Source organism: Meleagris gallopavo, chromosome 2 (genome assembly GCF_905368555.1).
Source record: "Meleagris gallopavo chromosome 2, MGAL_WU_HG_1.1, whole genome shotgun sequence".
Classification (NCBI taxonomy): domain Eukaryota; kingdom Metazoa; phylum Chordata; class Aves; order Galliformes; family Phasianidae; genus Meleagris; species Meleagris gallopavo.
Window position 1 is genome coordinate 104004290 of NC_139405.1, and position 26703 is coordinate 104030992.

At 53.5% G+C, this 26703-nt stretch overlaps 2 protein-coding genes across 2 annotated transcripts in view; one reads left to right on the forward strand and one right to left on the reverse strand.

Annotated features, from left to right (window-relative positions):
- Positions 1–371: 371 nt before the first annotated feature.
- Positions 372–13686, reverse strand: KIF3C (kinesin family member 3C). The gene is made up of 8 exons (XM_085218205.1): positions 12094–13686; positions 7631–7732; positions 7378–7500; positions 6722–6840; positions 5457–5573; positions 5148–5256; positions 3619–3794; positions 372–3055 (listed from the first exon to the last, which is right to left on the reverse strand). Exons 1-8 carry the CDS (start codon positions 13501–13503, stop codon positions 2962–2964), a joined length of 2250 nt encoding a protein of 749 aa, XP_085074331.1. The 5' UTR covers positions 13504–13686; the 3' UTR covers positions 372–2961.
- An 8023-nt stretch (positions 13687–21709) lies between these two features.
- Positions 21710–26703, forward strand: part of RAB10 (RAB10, member RAS oncogene family) — a 38052-nt gene continuing 33058 nt past the window's right edge. The window contains exon 1 of the mRNA XM_010708027.3: positions 21710–22265. Coding sequence (XP_010706329.1) covers positions 22139–22265 — 127 coding nt within the window. The 5' untranslated portion in view covers positions 21710–22138. The remainder of the gene's footprint in view (positions 22266–26703) is intronic.

Sequence of the window (26703 nt, forward strand, 5' to 3'; positions counted from 1 at the left end):
ATTGCCAGTTTTTGGAGGAGTGCTGGAACTTTCTGGTCACGTCCAGCACCGAGTCAAAGCTACATTACAGAATATTGAAGAGGTGTCCATCCAAAGCCAGAGGGGGGTGAGATTCATGACCTCTCTCCATACGGTATGTATAATATATATATATTTATAATATGTCCTGTATATTCATATGTATAGAGTGACAAGGATGGGCCACCATACAGTAAACTTTTGATTCCTAAATAGATCACCATAGCAACAGGCACAAAAATTTGGTCCTAATCAAGGCCCTCACCTTGTCAATCAATCCAAGGCAGACCCCACCCCCCACCCTCCCACCCTCTGCCAAAACAAAAATAAGAACCTGAAACCAAAAATAACTAAAAAAAAAAAAAAAAAAAAAGCCCACCAACCCCCCCCTGTACAGTCACTCACATTGAAGGTAAATAGATCCCTTGGCTACACACACGCGTGCGCGCACACCCACACACACCTACACACATTCATATGTAAATACACACGCACCAACATACAAAGAACAAAGAACATTACAAATATACATCTGAGGTTGCTGCAGCGATGTGGTGAGGCTGCGGGGTGGGGGAAGTGCCACGGCACTCTCACCCCTTCCCATCTCCGAGCCCTCCCTGGGGCTTTGTGTTGGAAGGCTGAGGTCGGAGCAATGCATGGAGACACAGAGTGAGGTTCTGGACCTACACATGCAATGGAGGCATCGAAGCAGTGCTTGGATGTGGGCAGAATAAGACAAAGCTGGAGCAGGGCAGCCCAGAGCCACCAGCCCACTGGAAAGTCTCCAGGTGGAATCCACAGCATCCTCTGGAGGAAAACCACGGGAGGCCCTGGTGAGCATTCCCCAAGATGTGAGCAGGTTCCCATGGGCTTGGTTTGGGCTCAATATGGTGGAAAAAGAACAGATGGCTCCTGAGCTCTTCTGGTTCCCCATCCCTGGACTCAGTGAGCTGCTGGCCTGGCTGTCAAGGAACCTGGGGCAATTGGAAAATGAAGAGGAAGGGAGAAAATCCTCCTGCAGGCTGCCATAGAATGACAGAATCACTAAGGTTGAAAAAGACCGCTATGATCATCTAGTCCAATCACCAACCCATCCCCACTGTGCCACCATGCCATGCAGACAGCTTCTCCCCTTTCTTAGATCTTTACTTTCTGATCTTCAATCCCAGGGGCCATCCTGAAAAAGAAGAAAGGAGTTGGATCTCCCATCCACTTGTTTCACAATTCCAGGGACACAACCCAACTACGAATGTGTCTGAGGCAGAAGGAACTCGCCACCAGCCATGGAGGAGACCCATCTTCATAAACCTGCTCCCTTGTGTGCCCTGCTCACCGAGTGGGGAAGGATGGGCAGAAGGATGGGCAGAATGATGGACAGGGATGGGAAGCAGGTTGGACAGAAGGCTGGGCAGAAAGATAGGCAAAAGGATAGGCAGAAGGTTGGGCAGAAGGACAGTGCTGAATGCTTGACTGTCCTTCCCTGGAATTTCTTCACCTACCTAAATGGCAGCCTTCACTATTGAGTTAATATCCACATATGCCAGGATTTAAGGGCAAGCTCATGAGACATTTTACCACTCTGCCCCAGATGGTATCCCACGGTTCTCCTAACAGCAAACTTCTGCAAGAGCCCAGCTGGCCACTCAGATGGAACACAACAAGTACTAGCAGCAACCCACAGCCCCTCAACTTAGCTGCTGCATTCTGGGTTGGGGGATGAAACTTCAGCTATGGGATATAAGCAGGGAAGGGATGATGGCAGCAGAAGATCAGAAAACACATAGCAGGGCAGCACAGGACAAAGGAAGAAGACCTCAGTAGAATAGGAGATGGATCAGGAGAGGAGCACACCCCAGCCTGGCCTCGTTAGGTGGCACTTGGTCCAAAGCAGCTGCCCTCAGTGCTTCCCTCACATCAGTGCAAGTTCCCCTCCCACCCTCCCTGGGAATTAGATGAGGTCCTGCATGCAGAAAACACTGCCCCCACCTGTAATCTCTTAGTTTGCCCACCCAGAGATTAGCTCCAGCACTCTTCCCTTTGCAGACCCATGTCTTCCCTCCTGGACCAGGAGGCTGCTCCCTCATTCATCAGGATGCTGTAGCACAACTCAATCTCCTAGCAACTGCAGATGCTGCTTTTGATAGGTTACAAATTGCTCTGTGCCAGACAGAGGAGCCTCACTGCTCACCCCTCTCCTATCCATTACCCGTTTCACATTCATTAGTTCTCCCTCCGCAACCCATAAAATCACCAAATGTCCTCCAGACCCCAAGTGACCTCTATCCAGAGGAGAGCTGCGCTGGGCTGACTTGGTTGGTGAATCTGTCAGCCCACTTGGTGCACAGAGCTGGCACTTTTGGAGCAACAGCCGTGCCCAGGCATCAGTGAAACATCACTGCCACCAATGCCGACGCAGTCCAGAGTGTTCCTTGTGGTCTTGGACAAGCTCAGCACAAGGGTCTGCCATTGAGAAGTCTCTGAAGTCTTGTAGGATTTGCCACAAGCACGAATTATATGGCAAACTTGAGATCCAGTGAACACAGCAAGGAGTGTCTGGAGCCACCTCATCTTGTGTCAAAGTCAATGGGGTCCAGGGGGGCTCAAAGCACCGGAGCTGACCCAGCTCGGTGTCCTGCGAGAGCACATTCCAGCTGCTCGCCAACCACTCCATAAATAAATACATTAAATAAATAAAGTGACAGATCCAGACTTGGGAGGGGTGTGTTGGGGAAGGAGGATGAAGAGGACAGCTCTCATGGTCTCGGAGCCGCTGGGAGCATCTCACACACATACAGTGCACATAAGTAGCTGAAGGCGGTGGGATGCTGCTGCTGAGGACACTGCTCAGCCCTGGGGCAGAGGTGGCCTCAGTCCTGGGATCAGAAGGTCCTGGGGTTAGGGGTCCTGGGGTCGGGGGTCCTGGGCTTGGGGGTCCTGGGGCCATCACTCCTGTGCCGGTGTCGTAGAGGTGCGTGGGGAGCTGGCAGCGAGGGATGCGTGCGTGGTGGAGGATGGCAGCGACCGCGGTGTCTGGCACCTGGGGGTGGCACAAGCAGAAAAAAAACACCAACATTTTCCTTCTGCTTCCTCTTTCTCAATCTCCACCCCTGAATCCTGCTGTTTTCTCAGTGACTTGCAATGTAGGCAGCACTGATGGAAATCAGTGATGTTGGGTATGACCATCCTTGGCATACGTGCATGGTGATATACTGTATCATCATCCTGTTTTCCAGAGAATCGTTCAGGTTGGAAAACACCACCAAGTCCAACCCCAACCCATCCCACAGTGCCACTGTCCTCTTAGTGCCACATCTCCATGGTTCTGGAATAGCTCCAGGGATGGTGATTCCTCCACCTCCTTGGGCAGCCTGTGCCAGTAGAACAGAATCCGAGAATATCAGAGTGGTTTGGGTTGGAGGGGACCTTAAGGACCTCAACCCCTGCCTTGAACCCCAAACTCATCTCAAATAGAGACAGGGAACACTTCCAGGCTGCCCTGTACTCCTGCAGTTATCCTCTCAGCTGCAGTGTCCTCAACCCAGCACTGTCCCTTATACAGTGTCTCAGCCCCAGTGCCCAAATGTCCACATGATCACTCACCAGGAGCGGGACTTCCTCACCCGGGAGGCTGCCGGCCGCTCCAGGATGCTGTCCAGGTGCATCAGCCTCTCCAGGTGCAGAGCCCGTGGGTCCTGCTCGGCCGGGTCCCGGCTCCGCTCAAACTCAAATACTGCCGGAGGGGAAAGGTCCAGTTCCAGGAACATGATGTTCTCAGCCTGCAGCAGGATGGGGAAAAGGGAAAGTCAACACAGGGAGTTACTGCACAGTAAAGCATGGCACCATCTTGTGTAGGTCCACAAGGCTGAGAGGCTGAATACCCTGAGGCACAGAGATCTTCTTCTGGCTGCAGCTGCATCCTGTTCTGCTCAGGCTGTTGTGGTCTTTCACAGCACCAGCAAGTAAGATTGAATGTTTTCAGCCCTCAGACAAGCAGCCGGACTGGCAGAGGCAGCAAGACCACAACTTAGTCAGGGCTGGCTAATAAGACAGTGCTGCTGATCTGACCAAATGGGGCCAAGGCTCACAAACCTTGGAGCTTTATTTAAATTATCTCCAGTCTTCATGAGCTTATTTACCCCATATTCTCTCCAGGTGCCTCGAGCTCTCACCCATCCACCCAGCCATTAACCTCATTCATCCATTCACTCCATCCATCCGTATACACCATCCATCCATCTACCCTATCCATTCATCCATCCATCCACACAACCATTCATCTATTCCCTGCATCCAACCATTCCATTCATCCAACCCATTCTACCCATCCATCCAGCAATCCACTCATCTGCCTACTTGCCCCATTCATCCAGTCTCCCCATCCACCCACCCCAGTCATTCATATATAGAATCATAGAATGATTTGGGTTGGAAGAGACCTTTAAGATCATCTCGTATGCCAGCCATCCGTCTACCCTACCCACACATCAATCCATCCACACATCCATCCATCCATTTATCCCAGCCATCCATTTATACCATCCACCCATCCTGTCCACCCCACTCATCCCTTGAACCCCATCCTTCCATGCATCCCAACCACCCATCCATCCACTCATCCATCCACCCACCGACCCCACCCACCCACCGATCCATCCATCCATCCAACATCCATCCATCCATCCATTCATCCATCCACCCACTCATCCATCCATCCATCCATCCATCCATCCATCCATCCATCCATTCATCCATCCATCCATCCATCCATCCATCCATCCATCCATCCATCCACCCACCAATCGATCCATCCATCCATCCATCCATCCATCCATCCATCCATCCATCCATCCATTCATCCACCCATCCATCCATCCATCCATCCATCCACCCACCAACCGACCCATCCATCCATCCATCCATCCATCCATCCATCCATCCATCTATCCATCCACCCATTTTGTCTACTCCATCCATCCCATGAACCCCATCCTTCCATGCACCCCATCCATCCATCCATCCATCCACTCATCCATCCATCCATCCACCCACTCATTCATCCCATCCATCCTCCCTGCTGACCCAACACCACTCTGTCCCCCAGCACACACCAGCAGTGTCCCCTCCCTTACCCGATACCGCGGATGCGATCCCATGGCCATGGCCACGCGGGCGTACTGGCTGATGGGTCTCTTGTACCCCACTGCAGAGGTTGGCCTCTTCTTCATTTGGTTGCTGTTTCTGAAAAGGAAATTAAGAGAGGAACACCCGTTAGACAACATGAATGACAGCACTGAGCTCCCTGAGCACAGGATGGGATCCAATGGCCATCTTGGTGCTGCCCATGGGCACCTCCATCATTTCCCCATGTCCCCATGGATGGTGGCACCGCACTGCCCAACCCAGTGATGTCCCCAGCCCTTGCCCGTGTCTGCACGCACCCGCCAGCCGGCACCAGTGGCTGGAACTTCCACTGGTCCTCCTCACAGTCGAAGTAGAGGCGGTTCATGATCTTGTTCTTCTCCTCTGGTGGGATGAAGTTCTCGATGATCAGATACCTGAGTGAGGGACAGGCCAGGAGAGAGGAATGGCAGGTGGGATGGAGCAGAGAGGAGGGAAGTAACAGGACAGGGCGCGGCAAGTGGAGCAAAAGGAGTGTAGAGAAGAGGTCAGGAGAGGAGCCAGGACAGATGGGGAGTGAAAAGGTGAGTGGGGAGGAGAGGAAGAGGGAGTGGGCAGATAGGGACCAGGGATCCAGCAGAGGCAGGAGAGAAAGAGCAGAGGAAGACTGTCATTCAGAGAGGAGCAGAAGAAACATCATCAGCTCTGTGTGCTGCCTTCAGGGTATAACCCCACGGTCCTCTCCTTAGCAGTCCCCAGGCAGTGTCTGCAATGCATGGTCTGAGGTGCATTGTATGCAATACATGGTCTGCAATGCAACCTGCAATTGCTTGAAATATATGGTCTGAAATGAAATTAAAACGCACAGTTTGCAATGTACAGCCTACAAGGCACAGTTTGCAATGCACAATTTACAATGCATTTTGAAATACAGACTGCAAGATACAACTTGCAGCGCAGCTTGCACCATTCTGTTTGCAACCTTGCCTGCAATGCATTTTGCACTGACTCACCCAGGACCCCTTGGGAGCACCCCAAACCCAACCCCGTGCATTTGCTCAGTGCCCCTTTGAAGTCTGGAAATCCAAACTAGCCCCACTGTTGCAGCAGCAAAATACAGAAGGGACTGCATGATCTCAGCCCACTGCAGAGCTGCCAGATGAGAAAATAAGAGGAAACACCTTAAAATTGACCCCAAAGGGAATTTTTTTCCCCACTTTTTCCCACGTTGCTTTGGGGCAAATGAAGAAGCTGCAGAAAACAGCTCTGAATAGATGAATTGCTGACTGAGATTTGCACGCTCCTAAAACATTTTAATTATGTTCCAAAGGGCGTGGAGCAAAACTTGACACAAAATTGTGCTTCGAGCAGAATTTTAAATATTTTATCATGAAAATGTTAAAATATTTATATATGTCTGGATTGGTTTTGTTAAGATAGTGAATAAAATGACTGCCTCCTCCGTGGAGATCTCCTGCAGCTCCTGGGTCTGGGGCTGGGTGCTTGGGGTGGCATTGCTGGGGCTGGGGGGTATAGAGGGACCTCGGCCTCACCGCCCATCTCAGGGGACACTGATGTCACCTACTTGAGCTTCAGCTCCCGTGTCTGCTCGTTCTGTGCCTCCTCCAAGTCCTGCCGCACGCGGATGTACTCGTCGTGCTGGTCCTGGATCTCCGCCTTCACAGCCTGCAGCTTGGCGTACAGCTGTTCCCAGAGAGACCACGTCAGCCCTGGTGGCATGGGTGGCCCCTGTGGCACAGGAGTCCCCAGGACACGGTGGCATGGGTGACCCCAGTGGCACTGATGTCCCTGGGACATGGTGGCATGGCTGTTCCCAGTGGCACAAGTGTCGCCATCGACACAGATGTTCCCAGGGCGTGGTGGCATAAGTGTCTCCTGTGAAATGGATGTCTCCAGAACATGGTGGCATGAGCGTTCCTTATGGCACGGGTGTCCCCAAAATATGGTGGCATGGCTGTCCCCTGGGCATGGTGGCACTGGTGTTCTCAGGGCATGGTGGCATAGGTGTCCCTGGTGGCACAGATGACCCCAGGGCATGATGACATGAGTGTCTGCAGGGCATGGTGGCACAGGTGTCCCCAGTACCACGACTGAAGCATCCTCCAAGGCATCAGGTGCCCATGGATAGTGGGCAGGACATATACCCCCAACTATGAGACATGAACCAAAGGCAAACCCATGTCCCTCCCCACCCAAGACAAGCCCTCCTGGCTCTCTCACCTTCTTCAGTTTCTTGGTCTTGATCTCCACCTCCTGTTGCAGGGATGTGTAGGTCTCCCGCAGCTCCATGGTCTCCTCATCCCTCAGCAGCATCTCCTGCTGCATCTCCCTCTCACGGCGTTTCTGCGTCCAAGAGGGGGTTGCTCAGAGCTGAGATGGGCACCGACCACCCCACGGACTCCCTAACCCCACCCCATATTCTGGCCCCACAGATTCTCCCAATCCATTGGGACTGGGATGGATGGGGTGGTACCTGCTCAGCTATCTCTTGCCGCTTCAGCTCCAGCATCTTCTGCTGCTCATTGGTGTGGTCCACGATGGTCCTGCCGCCGATCAGCAGCTTGCTCTCCATGGCCTGGGGAGGGCAGAAAGGGGGGGGGTCAGTGCATCTCATAGAATCACAGAATCATAGAATGGCTTGGGTTGGAAAAGACCTCAGAGACCATGAAGCTTCAAACCCTCTGCAGCAGGCAGGGCCACCAACCTCCATATTTCATACCAGCCCAGGCTGCCCAGGGCCCCATCCAACCTGGCCCTGAACATCTCCAGGGATGGACGGGGCATCCACAGCCTCTCTGGGCAGCTGTTCCAGCACCTCACCACTCTCATAGGAAAGAACTTATCCCTGATATCCAACTTAAATCTTCCCTCCTTCAACTTAAAACTATTTCCGCTTTTCCTGCAGTTATCTATCCTTGCAAACAGCTGATTCCTCTCCTTTTGTAGGCTCCCTTTAGGTTCTGAAAGGCTGCAATGAGGTCACCCCACAGCCTTCTTTTCTGTAGGCTGAACAAGCCCAGCTCCCTCAGCCTGTCTTCGTAGGGGAGGTGCTCCAGCCCCCTGATCATCTCTGTGGCTCCTCTGGACCCTCTCCAACAGCTCCCTGTCTTTCTTGTACTGGAGGCTCCAGACCTGGATGCAGTACTGCAGATGGGGCCTCACAAGAGCAGAGTAGAGGGGGACAATCACCTCCCTGTCCCTGCTGGCCACCCCTCTGCTGATGGAGCCACGATACCAATTGCTTTCCAAGCTGCAAGGGCACACTGCTGGCTCATGTTAAGTTTTTCATCCACCAGGACCCCCAGGTCCTTCTCTGCAGGCTGCTCTCAAAGATTGCTCCTCTTGGTCTGTATATATGCCTGGGATTCCTCTGGCATCTCCACCATGTACAACCCAAAGGTTCAAAAACACCACTCTTAGACATAGAGTTTGAGTGGTTCTGGTAGAGCCAGGAGTTGGGCTTGCTGGTCCTTGGGGGTCCCATCCAACTCGGGATATTGTACAGTTTGGAGATTCTGAGCCCCCCCAGCCTCCTCCTGCTCACTGTACTGATAGATGCGGCGCCGTGGGGACGTGGCCGGGGCTGCTGGCACAAACCCAGGGCTGCCTCTCTCCCACTTCCTTCCGCACAGCTGTGAGCCCGCGGGGCGCCACGGATGTGCAGCAGCTGCCGGCAGCGGGGAACGGCGCCGGGCCATCCGCCCCAACCGAGCTGAGCCAAGCTGAGCTGAGCCAAGCTGAGCCGTGCCAAGCTGAGCTGAGCAGTGCATCCCAAGCGCAGTTTGGATCCCGCGGTGCTCCTCATTTGAGCCCCCCACTCCAGCTCTGCCAGGATGCCCGAAGGATGGCACTGAGCTGGGCAGTGGGGGCTGCCATTGCTTTCCTTGTGACCATCCCACCCTGACCCCACAGCCCACCCCACTCCGTCCCATCCCATCTCATCCACCCCACCCCACCCCACCCCACCCCACTCCATCCCATCTCATTCCACCCACCCCACCCCACCTCAATCCATCATTTCCCATCCCATCCCATTCCATTCCATCTCATCCTGCCCCACCCCAGTCCATCCCATCCAACTCCATCTCACGCCAGCCCACTCCACTCAGTCCTATTCCATGTCATCCCAACTTCATCTCATCCCACCCCCCCTCCTCTATTCCACCCCATCCCATCCAAATCCATCTCACCTCATCCCATCCCATCTCACCCCTCCCTATCCCGTTCCATCCCATCCCACCCCACCCCATCCTATTTCATCCCAACCCACCCCACACCTCCCAATTGCATTTCCCTTCCCCTCCCCAGGGCAAATGTGTTTCCCATCACACAGCTGTGCACAACACACACACACACACACACACACACTCATGCTCGCATGCACGCACACTTCTGCATGCCCACGACATTTGTGCACACGTGAGCGCACACTCATTTTACACCAACGCACACATACATCCGCACGCCCATGCATGCCGGCATTTGTGTGCATGCACACACTCATTCACACCCACGCATCTGCACACACCCTTGGACCACGGGATGTGACAAAGGCTGTGCCCCCCCGGGACCCCCTTGCTGCCGTCTCCAAGCAACCAGCAGACACGCGGGCGGTGACGCGGTGCGAAGGGGGGACAGCATCTCTTGGGCACGAAGGTTTCTGGGGCAAACCCACAGAGCTTCACCTACATTATCTGGGGCAATACCACATTTTCCCTATTTTTCTCCTATTTTTTTTTTCCCTTTCCAGCCATTGTATGGGTACTTTCTGCATGCAGCACCTGCAATACATGACGGTGAGCTGCTACGGGGTCGAGAGGGGCCATAAACCCCACAGCCAGCTCTGCCCCACCCCGCTGCTGCAGAAATGGTCTTTTAGTCCTGCTGTTTTCTCCCTGCAGAAGTGTTTATTTACTGCGATGAAGACGACGCTCAATCTTCCTTAATACAGCTGAACCCTTAAGCCTCTCACTGCAACCCATTTCCTGCCTCCAGATAACTCCTCCAGCACTCGCCCGTGCCCTGAGCTCCCCAGATTGTGGTGCTGACCTTAAAGTCGATGGCACCGTCCCCCCACGGCCACAGGATGCATGTGGCAGATGCTGGGAGCTCTGCTTTGAGATGGAGGCTGCTGCCTCCTCTGAATGGAGCACATCTGTCTGAGCAGGACAGTGCACATCTGTTTGCCTGCAATGGTGCACATCTGTCTGAGCAGGATGGTGCAACAGACCCCGTGTCCGCAAGGATGTGTACAGGTTCTGCATGTACCATCCATGCATGGGCAGCCCTCTGCAGTACTCCTGTCCTGCACCCATCAGGGTTTTGTCCACTAGATGATGCCTCCCCATCACCTCCCCCCCCCCTTCCCCGGGCTGGTCCCCCATGGCTGGAAGCTCTGGAGGCCAGGGAAGGGGATGCAGAGTCATCCTGCCTCCATCCCTGCCTCATTACTCAGCAATTACCAGACACACCGTGGCCCCGAGCCAGACCCACTGTGCTGTGCAGGACAAGGAGACACTGCAGGACAGCTGCCAGTGGTGCAGCACCATGGTGGGAATGTGCCACGCACCCCTGGGCATGGCCATGCATCCCTGGGTACAGCCATATGTCCTCAGGGCTGCTGGTCCCTGTCTTTATGCTGCCACCACCCCTGTATGGCAGGGATCCCACCCTGTAGCCATGGCACAGCAGGGAGCCCAGTGCTGGCCCGGAGCCCTGCCCCAGCATCCCTTCCTCCAATCCCCCAAATCCTGGCGATGTAACACGAAGAATGCCAGCAGGGCTGTGATGCTGTGTGTTGGGACACCCAGGCTTCCTTCCCATCTCAGTACTGGAGACCCATCCGTGCAGCCAAGTGCATCCCAGAGCATCCCTGAGCCCTGGGCGTGTTCCCGGGGCTGCTTGGAGGCAGCAGTCCCAACGTGCAGCATCACTCCCTCTCTCTGCCGTGAGCTGCTTTGTTGTGCTGAGCACAGCACAGCACGCTGGTGCCATCAGCGGGCATGGCTGGGTAGCCCTGCCTGCCCCACGCCCTCAGCAGCCTCCACAAAAGGTTCCCCCACAATGCCAGGATGTGTCTGTGAGCAACCTCAGTCCAACACTGCCCAGGGGAGTGGGGCTCCTCTGCTTGTGTACCACACTTGGGCATCCTGACTGGGGACCTTGCTTGGTCACCTTGCTTTGGGACCCTGCTTAGGTACCATGCTTGGGGCCATGCTAGCCACCTTACTTGGCTGCCCTACTTGGCCACCTTGCTCGGTCATCCTACTTGGACACCTTCCTTGGGGACACTCCTTGGGCACTTTGTGTGCAGACCCTTCCTGAGGACTCTGCTAGCCACCTCACCTGGCTATCCTACTTGACCACCTTGGTTTGCAACCTTGCTTGGTCACTCTGCTTGGTCATCCTGCTTTATCACCCTACTTGGCCACCTCTCAAGGACTGTGCTCAGGGACCCTGCAAGCCACCTCACTTAACTACCCCACTTGGTCACCCTTTTTGGCCACCTTTCTTGGAAACATTGCTTGGGCACCTCACCTGGGGACCCTGCTAGCCACCCTACCTCTGTCTACCTTATTTGGCCAGCCTACTTGGTCAATTCGTTTGGCCACCTCATTTGATCACCCTACTTGCTTACTTTACTTGGCCACCTTGCTTGGCCACCCTGCTTGGTCACCTTGCTTGGCCACCCTGCTTGGCCACCCTGCTTGGTCACCTTGTTTGGCCACCCTGCTCTGTCACCTTGCTTGGTCACCTTGCTCAGTCATCCTGCTTGGTCACTCTGCTTGGTCATCCTGCATCATCACCCTACTTGGTCATCCTGCTTGGTCACCACCATCCCACTTGGCCACGCACTCAAGTACTCCACAGCTGTCCCCAGGCAAATCAGGTCCCACCCAGCGGCACCCACTGGTACCAGCACATCACAAAACTTACCTTGTACTTGGTGGCCAGCAGCTCCGTGGCCTCCTGCTCCTTCCGCAGGTCCTCGATCATCTTCTCCTTCTCCTCCAGCAGCTTCTGCTTCTCCTCGCTCACCAAGCTGTGGTCATCACGGATAGCGGCCTTCTCCTCTTCCAGCCTCTCCTTTTGCTCCTGCAGGTAGTTCTCCATGTTCTTCTCCAGCCCATCTTCATTGTCATCTTCCCCTTCGTTCTCCTGCGCCGTCTCCCCATCCGCCGCCTTCTTCCTCCGGCTGCTCCTCCTCCTCTTCTTGCTCAGCATGCCGCGCCTCTCCAGCTGCGCCTTCAGCCTCACGATCTCCTCCTGGAACTCCCGCAGCAACGTGTCCTTGGGGTCCTCGTTCACCCGAGGCTTGTTCTTGATGTTCTTGGCCCTGTTGGCGAACCGGAGGGTGGAGAGGCTCTCCTCGTAACTGTGAGACGCCGGGCCCAAGGTGGCCACCATGATGGTCTTGGCATTGCCGCCCAGCGAGTCCTGCAGCAAGCGGGTCAGCTTGGAGTCCCGGTACGGGACGTGCGTGCTTTTGCCGTCCACCAGCGCCGAGATGACGTTGCCCAAAGCGGAGAGGGACAGGTTGATCTTGGAGGCCTCTTTGGGCCGCTCGCCTGGGCCGCCCGTTTTGCTCTGCCGCTCGCTGCCCGCCAGGTCCACCAGGTTGAGCTTCCCGACACGGATGTGCTCATGGCCATCCGGCCCCGTCTCGCTGCACTCCACCGTGATGAGGAAGATGGCGTGCGAGCGGGAGCTGCGCTCGTTCATGTTGGTGCTGCCCACCGAACGCGCCTGGCTACCCAGGTTCATCACGTGTTCGATCTCCTTCACGTTCTTGGTGACGAAGGAGGACAGGTCCTTGATGTAGACGCCCGTCTCGGGGTTTTCTTTCAGCTCCAACTTCTTGCTCTGGTCCTTGGCCAACAGATCGCGGATCTCCTCCTGGTAGATCTCCAGGTAGGAGGCGCGCACCAGGTACTGCTGGTTCTGCGAGCGCGAGATGTGCGTGAAGATGTGCTCGAAGGAGCTGGGGATGATGCCGCGCGTCTCGGGGTCCCCCCACGCTCCCTGCATGGTGTAGGTTTTGCCGGTGCCCGTCTGCCCGTAGGCCAGCACGGTGCCGTTGAACCCTCGCAGCACCGAGTCCACCAGCGGCCGCACCGTCTCGTCGTACAGATCAGCCTGCTTGGAGCTGGCGTCGTAGACGGCGTCGAAGGTGAAAGTCTTGGGCAGCTCTCCGGGAGCGGCGCGGGGGTTGCGGATGGTCACCCGGCCCAGCTTCACCTCCAGCTCCAGGACGCGCTCGCAGCCCGCAGCCTCCTCCCGCCGGCTCATGGGGCGGCACCGGGCCACCACCCGCAGCGCTTCGCCGCTCCGCGTCCTCCCGGCCATGGTGGCCGCACCCCGGCTGCCCGCTGCCCGCTGCCCGCTGCCCACCGCGGCCCCGGGCGGCGGCGGCGGCGGCAGTGGCGGCGGCGGCGGCGGCGGCGGCGGCGGGGCGCGGGTTCGCGGCGGCTGCGCGGGGCGGGCGGGCGGGCGATTGGCTGCGCGGGGGCGCGGGCGCGCGTCCGGGCGCGCGTCCGCACGCGCTGCCGAGAGCGCGCGCGCGCGCGGAGAGACGGCCGCGGTTCTGGTTGGGGCTGAGCACGTCGGGAGCTGTAGTTCTGTGCGGGGGGTGGGGGGGATGAGGGAATGGCACGTGGGAACGGCATGCGGGATGCTGAACGTGGTGCGGGATTGGGATGCGGGAATTGGGTGCGGGGATGAGATGTAGGAATGGGATGCGGGATGCTGAGCATGAGATGGGATTGGGATGAGGGAATGGGATGAGAATGGGATAGAGGAAGGAGATGCGGGAATGGGATGTGGGATGATGAACGTGATGTGGGATTGGGATGCAGGAATGGGATGAGGGAATGAGATGCAGAATGCTGAACATGGAATGGGAAAAGGATGAGGGAATGGGATGTGACAATGGGATGCGGGAATTGGATGCGGGATGCTGAATGTGATGTGGGAATGAGATGCAGGAATGCGATGCAGAAATAGGATACAGGAATGGGAAGAGAGAATGGGATGTGGGATGCTGAATCTGATGTGGGATTGGGATGTAGGAATGGGATGAGGGAATGAGGTGCAGAATGCTGAAAATGATACAGGATTGGGATGCAGGAATGGGATGCAGGATGCTGAACATGATGTGGGAATGGGATGCAGGAATAGGATGAGGGAATGAGGTGCAGAATGCTGAACATGATACAGGATTGGGATGCAGGAATGGGATGCAGGATGCTGAACATGATGTGGGAATGGGATGCAGGAATGGGATGAGGGAATGAGGTGCAGAATGCTGAACATGATGTGAGAAAAGGATGAGGGAATGGGATGTGGGAATGGGATGTGGGAATTGGATGCGGGATGCTGAACATGAGGTGGGATTGGGATGCAGGATACTGAACATGATGCAGGATTGGGATGTAGGAATGGGATGTGAGAATAGGGTGCAGGAATAGGATGAGGGAATGGGATGCAGGAATGGGATGAAGTAATGAGATGCAGGATGCTGAAAACAATACAGGATTGGGATGCAGGAAAGGGATGTGGGATGCTGAACGTGATGTGGGATTGGGATGCAGAAATGGGATGTGGGATGCTGAACATGATGCAGGATTGGAATGTGGAAATGGGATGCAGGAATGGGGTGTGGGAATGGGATGTGGGAATGGGATACAGGATGCTGAACATGATGTGAGAAAGGGATGTGGGAATGGAATGTGGGATGTTGAACATGATGCAGGATCAGGATGCAGGAATGGGGTGTGGGATGCAGGGTATGGGATGTAGGCTGCTGGATGCAGGATACAGGACATGGACTGGGATGTGAGATGCAGAACTGGGATGTGAGATTCAGAACCTGGGATGCAGGATACAGAATATGGTGCAGGAATAGGATGCAGGATTGGGATGCGGGTTGCAAGATGTGAGATATGGGATGCAAGGTAAAGGATGCAGTTTGTGGGATGCAGGATACAAGACTTGATATCACATGCAGATGTGAGATGCAGGACTAGGATGCAGAGCTGGGATTTAAAAACAGAGTGCAGGATAGAGGATGAAGGGCATGGCCTGCAGGATGCAGGGTGCAAGAATGAGATGCCGGGTATGGGATACAGGCTGCAGGATATGGAATGCAGGACATGATGCAGGATTGGGATACAGACTGGAAGGCAGGATATGGGATGCAAGATGTGGGATGCAGCCTGTGGGATGCAGAATGCAGGGTGGATGTAGGAATGGGATGTAGGAATGGGATGCAGGGTATGGGATGTAGGAATGGGATGTAGGAATGGGATGCAGGGTATGGGATGTAGGAATGGGATGTTGGAATGGGATGCAGGCATGAGATGTAGGATACAGGCATGGGATGCAGGCTGTGGGATGTGGGATGCAGCACAGGATGCAGGATTGGGATGCAGGACTGGGATGTGGGGGTGCAGGATACAGGATTTGGGATATGGGGTGCAGCTTGTGGCATGCAGGATACAGGGAACCATGCAGGATGGGAATATGGGATGCAGGGTACCTTATGTGGGATGGGACATTTGGGATGTGGGATGTAAGCTGCCTTCACCCGCCAGCCCTGTATATTCAGGAATCATCCCTGGCACCTCTGGGAGAGGCAGCCAGCAGCTTGGGGTGGGGATTAAACATTCTTGTGACTAATCAAGTCTCGGCAGCCGCCTGTTCCCTGGAAGCAGAGATTATCCGTTAATTAATTAATGAGGGTATTGGCTCCCAAAGGCAGAGCTGCCTGGTGTAATCCCAGTGCTTGTCTCCCTCCCTGAGGGCACGGCCCCAGTGGGGAAGAGGGGATGGAGGGAGAGTGGGGGGATGTGGAGGAGGGAAGGTGGAGGAGGGATGGAGTGGGTGATGGAGGGATTCAGGGGAGATTCAGGGCCCTTGTGCCCAGGCACAGCAGTGCTGGGATGTCCTGATGTGGTTGGGGTCCCAAATGTAGGAGGGACATGATGTAAGGACAAAGTGACACAGAGGGACAGGGTGACATGCCAAGAGAGGTGACGTAGTGAGGTGATGAGCAGGGACGGGATGACATGTTCAGATGGGTTGGTCTGTAGTGATAAAGTGACAAAAACGTAGGGGCAAAGTGACATGACATGGAGGGACATGGTGACATGAAGGGACATGGTGACATGCAGAGGCAAGTTGCCACTGAGGGACATGGTGACATGCAGGGGCATGGTGACACTATGGGACACGGTGACATGCAGGGACGCCTGCTCACCCGCAGGTGTCAGCAGGGGACCAGGACGCGTTGCTGGTGGCCGGGACCGGTGTCCTGGCCCTAGGACTGTCCCCAGGGCGGTGGGACCAAGGAACAGAGCCGGGGTTCGCTGCGGGCACAGTGCCACTCTGAGAGCAAAAATGTCACCGGGGGCACATAGTGATGGTGGCACCTCCCCATGGCCATCCTGGGACATCACAGCCATCCCTGGGTCACGGCTGCTGTTGGGGCAGCGCAAACATCCTCGGGGACCATTCCCAGCCCTTGGAAAACTGATTGATGTTGGGTACCACAGTCAGCCCCGAGACACCTCTGCCATCCCTAGGACACCACTGTCACATCTGAGCCACGACGGTCATCTCTGGGATGCTGTGATCAACTCTAGGACCCCAAGGGTGATTCTGAGATGCTACACCTTCCCCAGCATTGAGCTGGGCGGTTGGGTGTGATGGGCCATGGCCTTGGCTATGGATGAACCCTTCAGGCTGAGATCAGAGGGGGCTTTTGGGGTGATTTTTCCCATGGATTTGCATGGCTGGGCTGAGGTTGGGAACTGAGAGCAGAGCTCCCACAGCAAAAGGGGAATCACTTGGATGGATTTACCCCATATCACGAGCAGGGGGTTAGGGGGGCAAGTACAGCTTAAACTAAGACTGGATTTGGGATGGATCATTCTGCTGACAGCTGACTCTTCTATTATTAGACTTGGCTTCAGTAAGGGAGCCAACTTGGAACGCCGAGCTCCAACCACTTCCAGCCTTTAGATGTATAATTAAAGGAAACTTCCCATTTTCAGAACGACCCCCAGATGCTGACAGCAGCGGGATGAACAATGGATGTATCTCCTGGTGAAGGGGAGAGAAGGAGGAGATCCTGCCATGCACAGCTCCTTCATAAAGGCGTTGGGATGCCCTCGGAAGAGAAGCCATCAGTGGTAACACAGCAGCTCTACATGGGATGAATCAGTTTAGATATTGGGAAACATTTCTTCTCTGAAAGAGCAGTGATGCAGTGGCACAGCTGCCCAGGGAAGTGGTGGGGTCACCGTCCCTGGAGGTGTTCAAAGAACATGGGGATGTGGCACTGAGGGACGTGGGCAATGGGCATGGTGGGATGGGTTGGGGTTGGACTTGGGGATCTTGGAGGTCTTTTCCAACCTGAATTATTCTATGATTCTGCGATCCCATGGTTGGATAACCACCAGGACATGGGGCTTGGGGCTGTGTCCCCTGTTCCCTTCCCATCTCTGATGCTACCCCATGTTCATGACCAGAATGTAATGAACAGGCACATGGTGGGGAGCAGGGACAGGGGAGGAGGGGCTGCTGACAGTCATGTGAGAGGCTCTGGGCTTTTATCTTGGGTTGGGGTTTCAACAGATGTGGTGTGAGCAATGTCTGTAAGGCAACCAGATTGGCGTCGTTGCTCAGAGATTAAAGGATTTAATAATCTGCTGGCAAGATGTAGTTTAAAGAGGCAGAGCTCTGGTTGTACAGCACTAAATGTGTGCTGAGGATTTCCCATTCTTTCCTGAGATCCATCCAAACTTTCCTTTAAACTGAATAAACACCCTCAATGGAAGGAGACACTTCTACCCAACCCCAGGGAGTACCATTTTATCCTCATCTTAGATAATCACTGATTAATTGCTAACGTACATCCGCACAGCCTTTCATTCAGTGATCTCAAACCACTCTACAAGAAACACCGACCCCACTGCCCGTGTCGTGCAGGTTGCACTTGATCTTAGGGGTCTTTTTCAGCCTAAATAAATCTGTGATTCTATGATTGCATGATTCTATGCTGTCCATCACCTCACGCAGCCCCTTGTTCTAATTTCTGTGCCCCTCCCTGGTGGAAACCTCAGAAAACAAGGCGGTAACTGGCTCTGCAAAGCACTAGTGACAACAATGCCGAGCTGTTTGCTCCGGGAGAGGGATCATGACCCAGCATTACTGCAGAGGAGCAATGCAGCGAGGGCAGAGGCTTTGCCTCTCCCAGCAGACAGCATCTCAGAGAGGGGGGATGCCTGGAATTGGTTGAGTGCTCAGAGTGCACAAAGCTCAACGTGTCCTTGGCAGTCTGTGCCCCTCTGCTGCATGCTGGCTGGGCTCTGTGTGACCTCTGCATCCTTCCTGCTGCCTTCAAGTGCTGATGAAGCACTTCTGTACTTCTGCTCTTGATGCCAGGGTGGCTGTGGGGACAGAATTTGAGAAGAGACAGTCTCTTTTCAGAGGCATAGAGCTGGCTTTCTTGTTCCTCTTCTTCTCTGGCCTTCCGCTACAGCTGGGCTGGGGCACAGATGTGGGAAGAGGCAAGAAAGCAGGAACCCAGCTGGTGAAACCCTGACCCCACCAGTAGCTGTGGCAGCAGCCACACTGAGCACCAGCCCATCCTCCCAACATTGGCACAATGCTGCATGGCAGGAGGTAGAGTCATTTCAGCTCCTTTCTGCTCCTCCTCATGAAACACGCTGAACATCTGGGGCTATTAATGCCTGCCCCAAGGAGGATCCTGTCCTTACTGAGTCACAGAAAACCAGAATGGTCTGGAAGAGATCTAAAAGCCCACCCAGCCCCAACCCTTGCCATAGGGACACCGCTCACCAAACTAGGCTCCCTAAAGCCCCATCTAGCCTGGCTCTGGGCACTGTCAGGGATTGGGCATCCACAGCTTCTCTTTGTGGTTTCCCATTCTAGCAGTTCCCAAATCTGTGGGAGCTGCAAGCGACTCTGGGGCCTATTCTAGGGGGCCAGAAACCATGTCTACTCTTGCCCTGGCTGCAGAAAACAAAGCTGTGTGCTGAGGCCATGGGGCTGGTGATGTCTCCTGGATGACAAAGATCTTTCCCATCCCTGTGTACATGCAGGGCTGGGTCCAGCTTTGTAAGAGGATTTACTCACCACCAAACCCAGAGTGTTGCAGTTCTATTTGAGCAGACTTTCCCAAACACAAATACTGTTGCACAACTTGTGATTCACTTTTCCCCTCCCCACAGCAAGATCTCATGGGCATGAACCTTCAGTGTAGTGTTGCAACCTTGGGTGTTCAACTGAGGAGAGGCTGCTGAATCCTGTTGGCTCTTGCTTTCATAGAATCATAGAATCATGAAGGTTGGAAAGACCTCTAAGATCCTGAAGTCCAAGTCCATCCCACTCCATCATGTCCACTGACCCCCATCCTTCAGTGCTACTCCCCCATGATTCTGAAACACCTCCAAGGACGGTGATCCCACCACCTCCTTGGGCAGCTGTGCCAATGCCTGACCACGCTTGGAGAAGAAATGTTTGCTAATATCCAACCTGAACCTCCCCAAGTGCAACTTGAGGCCATCACCTCTCACCTCCCTTTTCCTCAGTTATCACATCAGATTGATACCCTCCTGGTATCAGGAAGGAAGATCCTTGGAAGGATGTAGTGGGGAGAGTTGTGGGAATGGTGCCTCTCACTGAACATGCCCAAATTCACCAGCCTCATGGTGATGATCTCTAGACCAGAATTTAATCACCAGGCACAGAGTATGACTGTCCTTGACAGAGTGTCTCCTGACAACTTATAGGACTCTTTCTTCTCAGAAGGAGTGGTCAGGTATTGGAAGCTCAGGTACTCAGAGAGATGGTGGAATCACCGTCCCTGGAGGTGTCCAAGAAATGTGTGGATGTGGCTCTTAAGGATGTGATCAGTGGGCATGGTGGGGGTGGGTTGGTGGTTGGACATGATGATCTCAGAGGTATTCCCAACCTTGACAGTTCTATAACTCGGTGGGACTGCATCCCTCATGGTAACATCAATATCAGGGTCAGTCCTAGAAGCCAGGGAGAAAATACTCTTTGTTTGCAGTGAGATATGCCAAATCATAGAACCATAGAATCATAGAACGGCCTGGGTTGAAAAAGACCACAATGCTCACCCAGTTCCAACCCCCTGCTATGTGCAGGTCACCAACCAGCAGACCAGGCTGCCCAGAGCCACATCCAGCCTGGCCTTGAATGCCTGCAGGGATGGGGCATCCACAGCCTCCTTGGGCAACCTGTTCCAGTGCCTCACCACCCTCTGAGTGAAAAACTGCCTCCTAAGATCTAACCTAAACCTCCCCTGTCTCAGTTTAAAACCATTTCCCCTTGTCCTATCACTGTCCACCCTCGTAAACAGCCGTTCTCCCTCCTGTTTATCTGCTCCCTTCAAGTACTGGAAGGCCACGATGAGGTCTCCCTGGATCCTTCTCTTCTCCAAACTAAACAAGCCTATTTCCCTCAACCTTTCTTCATAGGAGAGGTGCTCCTGCCCTCCGATCATCTTAGTGCCCTCCTCTGGACCCTCTCTAAGAGCTCCAAATGTCAAGTTACTTCATCTCTAGGAGCCTAAAAGATAAAATTTCTTGGAACTTCATTGTAAACTAAGCCCTCTGGTAAAAGAGGTTATACAAATTGGTGCAAACCTCTAGTGATCTGCTTGTCCTAACAATTCTTTGAGTACCAGCAAATCCCAATCCCAAAGGATTTTTGAACGGTGTGGGGATACATCCCAAAGGAATGGCTTAAATCTGAGTCAGGGGAAACTCAGGTGGGATGTGAGAATGTCTTCCCTCAGGGAAGCAAAACCTGCCCCAAACCTGGTGCTGCTGAGGACACATTTGCACACTGCTCCTGACCAGACAAAGGGTTTGGATACAGGTGTCCCTGTGTGGAGCCAGGAGTTGGATCCATGTTCCTCATGGGTCCCTTCTAACTGGGGATATTCTATGAGTTTGTAACTTCTTTACTGTGAGTGGCGAGGAGCTGGAACAGCTGCCCAGAGAGGCTGTGGATGCCCCGTCCATCCCTGGAGGTGTTCAAGGCCGGGTCGGATGGGCCCTGGTCTGGTATTAAATGTGGTATTAAATGTGGAGGCTGGTGGCCCTGCCTGTGGTGGGGGATTTGGAGCTTCATGATCCTTGAGGTCCCTTCCAGCCCTGGCCATTCTGTGATTCTGTGTTCTGTGATTCTCCATACAACAAAGAGCTCTGTAATGGCCGAAGAGCCGCGGTCCGCCCTGCAGCACCGGGTGGGGCCCCGAGGAGACCGAGGGAGAAAACCCAGGCAGCGCTGAGTCCGCCCCGCCCCGCCTCGCCCCGCCCCGCCAGCAGGGGGCGCACTCCGCCCCGCCCACTCCCCTGGCTCAGGGTCGCCGAGAAAAGAGATACAGGACCTGCAACCAATCGCACGAGCGGGGAGATGGGACTTCCGCCTCGAGAGAGCGACTTCGCCCTTCCCCCGTGACGTCATCGTCTCGCAGCCCATGGCCTGACACAGGGGAGGCGGGGCTCGCGTGCGTCCGCGCGTCCGTCCGTCCGTCCGTCAGTACGTGCATGCTGACGTCACGGCCTCGCCTGGCGGCCTGCGCGGTTACCGGGCGCCGCTGAGGAGCCGCCGCCGTGCGAGGGCCGGGCCGCAGCGAGCAGAGCCGATCCGCGGGGTTATGAGGCCGAGCGCCGCCGCCTCCCCGTGAGGAGAAGCAGCAGCGGGCGCGAGGAGCGCGGCAGGAAGCCATTTTGTGGGCCTCCTTCCTCCTCCTCCCTCCTCCTCCTCCTCGTCGTCGTCGTCGTCGTCGTCGTCGTCGTCGTCGTCGTTCTCCGCCGCCGCCCTCAGCGAGCGGCGCGGGCCGGGCTGCTGCCGGCAGGGGGGGGGCCGGGGCGGCCGCTGGGTGCGGGGGGGGGCGAGCGGGAGGAGGCCGCAGCCGCTCCCCATGGCGAAGAAAACCTACGACCTGCTCTTCAAACTGCTGCTGATCGGGGACTCGGGGGTCGGCAAGACCTGCGTGCTCTTCCGCTTCTCCGACGATGCCTTCAACACCACCTTCATTTCCACCATCGGTCAGTGCCGTCCCTCCGCGGTCCCCTGTGGGTGTGCGGAGCCGTGGAGGTTTCCCTTTGGAAATAAGGCCGTTCGGGAGGCCTTGTGCCTAAAGGGCCTTTCTGCTTGTTGGTTTTTTTCTTGTTTGTTTGTTTTTTTTAGCACGGTGTTTCGGTGTTTTTCCCCTGGATTCTTGAAGGGAAGGGGTTTTTACGTGCCTTCGTGGCGATAGGATGAGGGTTGATGGGTTTAGATTGAAAGAAGGGGTGTTTAGGTTGAATGTTAGCTGGCTGTTCTTTAGTCATAGGGTAGTGAAGCTCTGTCATGGGGCACCCACAGCTCTGGGCAGCCTATCCCTGGCAGCGCCCAGAGCCGTGGATGGGACTTTGGGCAGCCCCAGAAGGAGGTGTCTCTATGGCAGGGGTTGGGGCTAAGTGAGCTTTTAAAGCCTTTTCTTACTAAAACTGCTCCGGGATCCTCCTGGCTCCATCTTGTTTTGCAAATCGGATGAGGTGAGCGGTTCTTAGTGAATGCTTTTTGGGGGCAGTCAAAGAGAATCAAAGCCCCCATGGTATCTTGTGGTGGTGTGATGGGTGTGAGCACCAACCACGTTTCAGAAGCAAAAGGAATGTTTCTGTTGGTTTGAATCGGATCTGGCTTTGTGTGGTTGATACAAATCCAATCACAGAATGGCCAAGGTTGGAAGGGGCCTCAAGCATAATGAATCTCCAACCTCCCTGCCACATGCAGGGCCACCAACCTCCACATTTAATACCATCAGTGATTGGGAATGCAGCTGTTGTCCAAGGGTAGTAGAACACACATGCCAGCGCTTCCCTGTTGGTGCCCAAACGCCACCATGAGAACCATAGCTGGGATTACAGAATGTAAAAAGGCATTCATAGACAAAACTTGAATAATTTGAAGTTAAATAAACCATATTTGGATTTCAAGGGCAGCAAAGTGCCAAGAAACAGTTGTCTAAAGACTCCTTAGGCTGCAATTTGCAGTTTTGCTGAGGGGTTGTTTTGGTGGGGTCACGAAGGTGGCTTCATCTTGTCTCTTGACATGTCATACTTTGGCTGTTGAAGGCTGTATCTCTTTTGCTGCCAGGGCCATAGTGTAATTCTGTGTTACTTGTCAAGTTCTGGCCCAGATCACGTGGTGTGGTGTTTGGAGTTCTCTGGGAAGGTTCGTTTCCATTCTCAGTTAAAAATAGTTGGTGTCTTGGGTTGTGAAGTCAGCAGTGCTGTTGCTCCAGAGATCTTCTGTTCTAATGGCCAGTGATTTTAATAATTAGTCCTTGGGCTTAACCACTGCAAATTCTGAGCTTTCAGGCAGAATGCTACCAGGCTGATAGACGAATGTGCACCAGCAGGCTTTGGAAGCATTTATGAGCAGATTGATACCTATTGGTATTTCTGGAGTAGGTAGCTGTTTGTAGAATGTGTATGCTAAAAATGAGTTTTATTTCCTAAACTTTCAACTAGAAGTCTAGGTATGGTGACTGTGGACATGAGTTAGGTCATGCTTCCATCTTCGTGGTGGAATTGAGCAGATTTTGGGGGACAAATAGGTTTTCCATGTGGTACTTAGCTGTATGAAGGTAACTTAAATGGATTGTTTCCTGAGTTCTTCTGGATGCACTTGTTTAATGAGGAAACCTGATGGGAAGGTGTGCGTGCAGTGCCAGTTGAAATGGACACTGTAGATGAACACCTTTAAAAGGCAGCCCACTCGTGAAGGAAGGCTTACGAACTCTTCCAGTGGGTTAAGTCACCTCTCCAGGCAGCTGTTCTCTGCGTTGTTACAGCGAAGTAGTTGAGTAATCTGTCTGAAAACAGGTTCTCTCACACTGCTGCTGGTAGCTCTGGTTTCCAGACTTTGTCAGGGTTTCCTCTGTTGCAGTGGTAACGTTGGTGGTGCAGGAATGCAAAGGTGCTGTGTGGAGGTGACTGCTGTGACAGCTGCTGGTGCAGTAGGTGCACAGGGCTGGTTTTGCAGGAGTCTTTGACCTGTAGCAACAAGGAAGTACCATTTCTCTATCTACACACAGTAGATGACACTGAAGGTGAATGGCTTCTTGGTGAATCCCTCTTTGTGTTTAAAAATAAATTGGCAGCTTGTTAGCTCTGATTCATGCTTTGGTGTTTTCGGAGAGCTCCATCAAGAACCTGAGATAGGGAAGTGTGTAAAATACATGCAGTACCAATGGCTGTGAGCAGGGGCTGGTTCAGCCTTTGCAGGAAAAGGCAGATGTCAAAGAATAATGAAACCAGCTTGTGTATATAAAGACTGTTGCCTTTGTGCAGGGAGGGAATGTTTAATTCTATAAAAGTCTTGTCTATACTTATAAATAAAGACACAGTAATATGCATTTCCACTTCACCTTGGCAGCTTCCAAATGCTTTCTTTTATCTGTGCACATCTTTAGAACTGTTTGGGCATGATGCTGGATGGCAGTTTGGGTATAATTTCCTAGAGCTGTGATTTGGTACGTTGTAATGTTTGACTTTGAATCATTTCAGCCTCATATTTCCTGCGAAAACAGCAGTTCAGCTTCTGGGTGTGATGAGGTACGTGTGTGAATGATTGCATTGCCCTGTCTAGTGGCACTATAAATAATCCAGATGGCTTTTCTGCAAGAATCCCTAAGTCATCGTAACCTCCCTGAGAGAGCAGGGGCCTTGTCTCCACTGCTGCCTTTTCTTTGCAGGTAGAAAGTGAGTAAATTAGAGCAGCCTTCGCCTATCGCACGCTGTGTTTGTTTTTAATGGCTCTTCTGGAATGCTGTGGTGCAGAAATCTTTGTCAGTTTATCTGTGAGAAAGTGTCCGTCGGGTTCTGTGTTCGGGTGCTCTGCAGCTGGGTTGGATCAGTGAGAGCTGCTTCCATGGCTGTGCTGTTGCTCCCTATCCCCAGACAGCACTTAACTCGGTGCTTGCACTCCTGCCTCTTTGCTTTCAATTCAAAAAAGGTCAGTATGAGTACTTTCCAATCAATATATGCTTGAGATCTTTTATTTCTTTTGTCAGTTTGATAGGATGAGAGGTGATGGCCTCATGTTGTGCCAGAGGAAGTTCAGGTTGGATATTAGGAAACATTTCTTCTTTGAAAGAGCAGTGATGCAGTGGCACAGCTGCCCAGGAGGTGGTGGGGTCAGCATCCCTGGAGGTGTTCAAGGAACGTGGGGACGTGGGCATGGTGGGGTGTGGTGGGCTGGGGTTGGACTTGGGGATCTTGGAGGTCTTTTCCAACCTGAGTGACTGTGATTTTTATCAGCCTTCAACACGTCAGGTTGATGACAGTTGGAAGTGAGCCCTTGCCAAGTGACCTGTCAGCTCTGCAGGAACACATTGGGAAGTGCTTCAGGGGCAGCAGGTGAAACACTGCCCTTCAGTTCTGTGATATAAGCAGGTGGAAAGGGCTCTCCTTTTGGGGATGTCAGTCTGAAGATATGAATGTCAAAATTGAACTTGGTCACATAATTGCAATTGTTTGAAGTAAAATGCAAATTGAGGTGAGTCACAAGCTATGTTTTCCCCTGCAGCCTGACTTCTTCTAGGAAGGTACTGAAGAGAACAAAGAGTATGTAGTCATTTTGAGGTTCCCCCCCTCAAATACTATTGATTTAAGTAATACTTTCATGGGTCATAACTCACACTGAATGTATAGTAGGTACAGAAGAGTGAAGAACAGAAACAGAGAAGAGCAACTGCAACTTGCGGGGTGTAAATGATCCTACAAATCCAGAGATATTGATCAGAAAACGGTGTGATTTTGAGATTTGATCACTGTGTATTTTATTCTGAACAGGGGAAAGTCTTGGTGCCAAGAATGTTCAGAACTGTGTTGTTTGATACGCCCATTACATGATATATTAACATTAGGAAAAAAAGGAGTTACTGATAATAAACACGGGATAAAGGTTGCTGTTTTGGCTGCTGTGCTCTCTTGCTGCCCCAGGATGGAAACTCTGAGTGAAGGCTGAGAATGCTGCTGAGCTCCTTGTTGATGCACGCCTCCTTTGCTGCCCGTCCTTGTGCTGATGCGTTTGCCTGCAGCCTAAAGGTGTGAAATGAAATGAGAAGACGTGCAGAGGCTGAGTTGTGGTTTCAGTAGGAAGGGCACATAGCAAATATTAGTGCTTTCACTCTAGGGTGAAATGCGTTTCAGATTTGGAGCCTCTTGTGAGTGTGTGTGCATAATCCGTGGTCATTGGGTCATGAAATGGCTGTTGGTAGAAAACTTGCTCAGGGCTGGGCAAGGAGGGATGAAGATGCATTTAATTTAGAGACCAAGGAAGGTTTTGTAGTGCCTTGCTGAGCAATGAGCACAGCTTGAGGGGAGCAGTGGAGTGCTTGCCTTGTGACTTCTCCATTGTGTCCAGAGAAGGGCAAGGGAGCTGTGAAGGATCTGGAATGCAAGTCTTACGGGAGGGAACTGGGATTGCTCGCTC